We start from the raw sequence: 2025 nt of genomic DNA on the forward strand, positions 1-2025 counted from the left end.
AAAAAGAACCTTTTTTTTTTTTTAACGTGTGGTTGACATTGAAAACCAGATAGCCTAAAATTTCTCGAAGTACATGCCCTTAACTAGTTGACTTAAACTTCAACATCCTATTACAAAACAATATATCTACATCTATATATGTATTATTTATCCTTACTATATCTATATTAATATATATGAATCTAAAGATGATAATTGTTGGAAGATGCATGTAACGGTCTGCGAGGCATGCCACTTTGATCTTTTAAAAAATTACTAGTTAAAGCCAGCACTCAGGTGAAAAATTTAATACAATTTCCATAAATATTTAATCCTTTTCTGTATCCCCTATAAAAATGAGAAGAAAAAAAAAATCAAAGAGATAGAGAGATAAAAACAAGGAATCAAAGGAACCATGGATGCTTTCTATCATCATTCAATGCTTTACCAAACTCACCACCTTCCTTTCTTCTTCAAATTTCCTCCTCTAGCTTCTACCACCCCTTTGCTATTATCCTCTTCCCTTCAGGTATTGATCAGTTTTGTAAAAAAACACCTTACTGAAAAAAAAACCAGTAACTCCACAAGGAAACATCGATATCACTATCATCATCATCATCCGGATTAGTACTCCTAGGTGGAGAAAGTAAAAGTCCTTCAGCCATGCTAGCAAGCAAGTTCGGCATGTCGAACATTGCTTCTTCATCCACAAAGTTAACCTCGACGCCACTCGAAGAAGCCTCCACACTTCCCTGCCTTGTGCCACCGCCCCCCAACTGTTCCTCCGATTCTTTAGGCCTAAACGCTTCGGCCGCCTCCACAGCTGCTCGTCTAATGTCGATAGCATCCATTGAAGCCGGCAAAGGCAACTTCCAAACTGAATCAGCAAAATTAAGGCAAGCACTTTTACCTCTAAACGCTAATGCAGCAACATCATGTGCTCGTGCAGCCATTTCAGGTGTAGGATAAGTACCGAGCCAAATGCGAGTTTTTTTATTAGGCTCACGTAACTCACATACCCATTTGTTCTTTTTCCTTTGTCGTACACCTCTAAAAATAGGATGACGAGTCTCTTTGAATATTCTCCTCCCTGCACGTTTCTTTGGCTTACTCGTTGCTAATGAATAAACTTCTTCGGATGACGATGACGGTGTCTCCGCCGTTTCAGCCGCCATAAAGTAAAAGACTTTTGTGTTGGGCTTTTTAAGCTGCAAAAAAAAAAACCTATGGAGTTGGATTTGGAACTCAAAGAGGGAACGATAGTGAAACTTTATTGTGTGGGTTTTTAAGGAATGGCTGACGCCTGGCAGCCTTGCGGTTTTCACACGGACGCCCATACGAAGAAAGAGGGAACAGTGTATGGTCCACGGTTTCCACATAGGGAGGTTTAAGCTAAGAAATAGGTTGACAAAGAAAACTAGGAAAGTCCAAGCGCAAACCAAATCACTTTCAAAATACCCAAGTCCAGGTTCTAGGCGTTGGGTATTTAACGAGTTTTTGACTTTCAGCAAACTATCAAAATTGTCATTTTTATTTATTTTATGTTATATTTTAGTTATTTATATTTAAAATATTACGTTTTAGTCACTTATGTTATCATGTTGTAATATTTTAGTCACTGAGCCATTAATTTTAGTTAACAATGTAATGGCAAGGTGATGTGATACGATAAATCTATCATTTTAAATGAAAATTTTAGGTTAAATTCTACAATTGGCCCCTCTATTTTTTCATTTTGAGCAATTTAATTTTTTTCTTTTACGTTCTTTAACTTCATTTTTTCCCTTTATTTTTCATTTTTTTTTTGCTTCTCCCTCTATTTTTCTCTCTTCTCTATTTCTTTTAACATAATTTTTCTATGTTTTCCATTTGTTAAAGTTAGTCCCTATACTTTTATTTTGGTATTGGCAATTTTCTATACGTTCTGTTTAATCTTCCTTTTGATTTGTTTTTAATATGTTTTCAGCTTAGAGCAACAAGTTTGTAGTGATCTTCAATGAAAACCCAAAATAAATATATTCTTTTATTTAATTTTCTTTTTTGCTT

General features: G+C 35.4%; 1 protein-coding gene across 1 annotated transcript; it reads right to left on the bottom strand.

Moving 5' to 3' along the window:
• LOC107963674 (dehydration-responsive element-binding protein 1D) lies at positions 1 to 1243 on the bottom strand. The gene has a single exon (XM_016900102.2). It carries the CDS (start codon positions 1152 to 1154, stop codon positions 537 to 539), a length of 618 nt encoding a protein of 205 aa, XP_016755591.1. The 5' UTR covers positions 1155 to 1243; the 3' UTR covers positions 1 to 536.
• Between the last annotated feature and the right edge of the window lie 782 nt (positions 1244 to 2025).

The sequence above is a fragment of the Gossypium hirsutum genome, chromosome A03 (assembly GCF_007990345.1).
Source record: "Gossypium hirsutum isolate 1008001.06 chromosome A03, Gossypium_hirsutum_v2.1, whole genome shotgun sequence".
Taxonomy (NCBI): domain Eukaryota; kingdom Viridiplantae; phylum Streptophyta; class Magnoliopsida; order Malvales; family Malvaceae; genus Gossypium; species Gossypium hirsutum.

What these genes read in the sequence shown, in the direction of transcription:
- LOC107963674 (XM_016900102.2), bottom strand. Translation starts at nt 1,154, where the DNA reads ATGGCGGCTGAAACGGCGGAGACACCGTCATCGTCATCCGAAGAAGTT.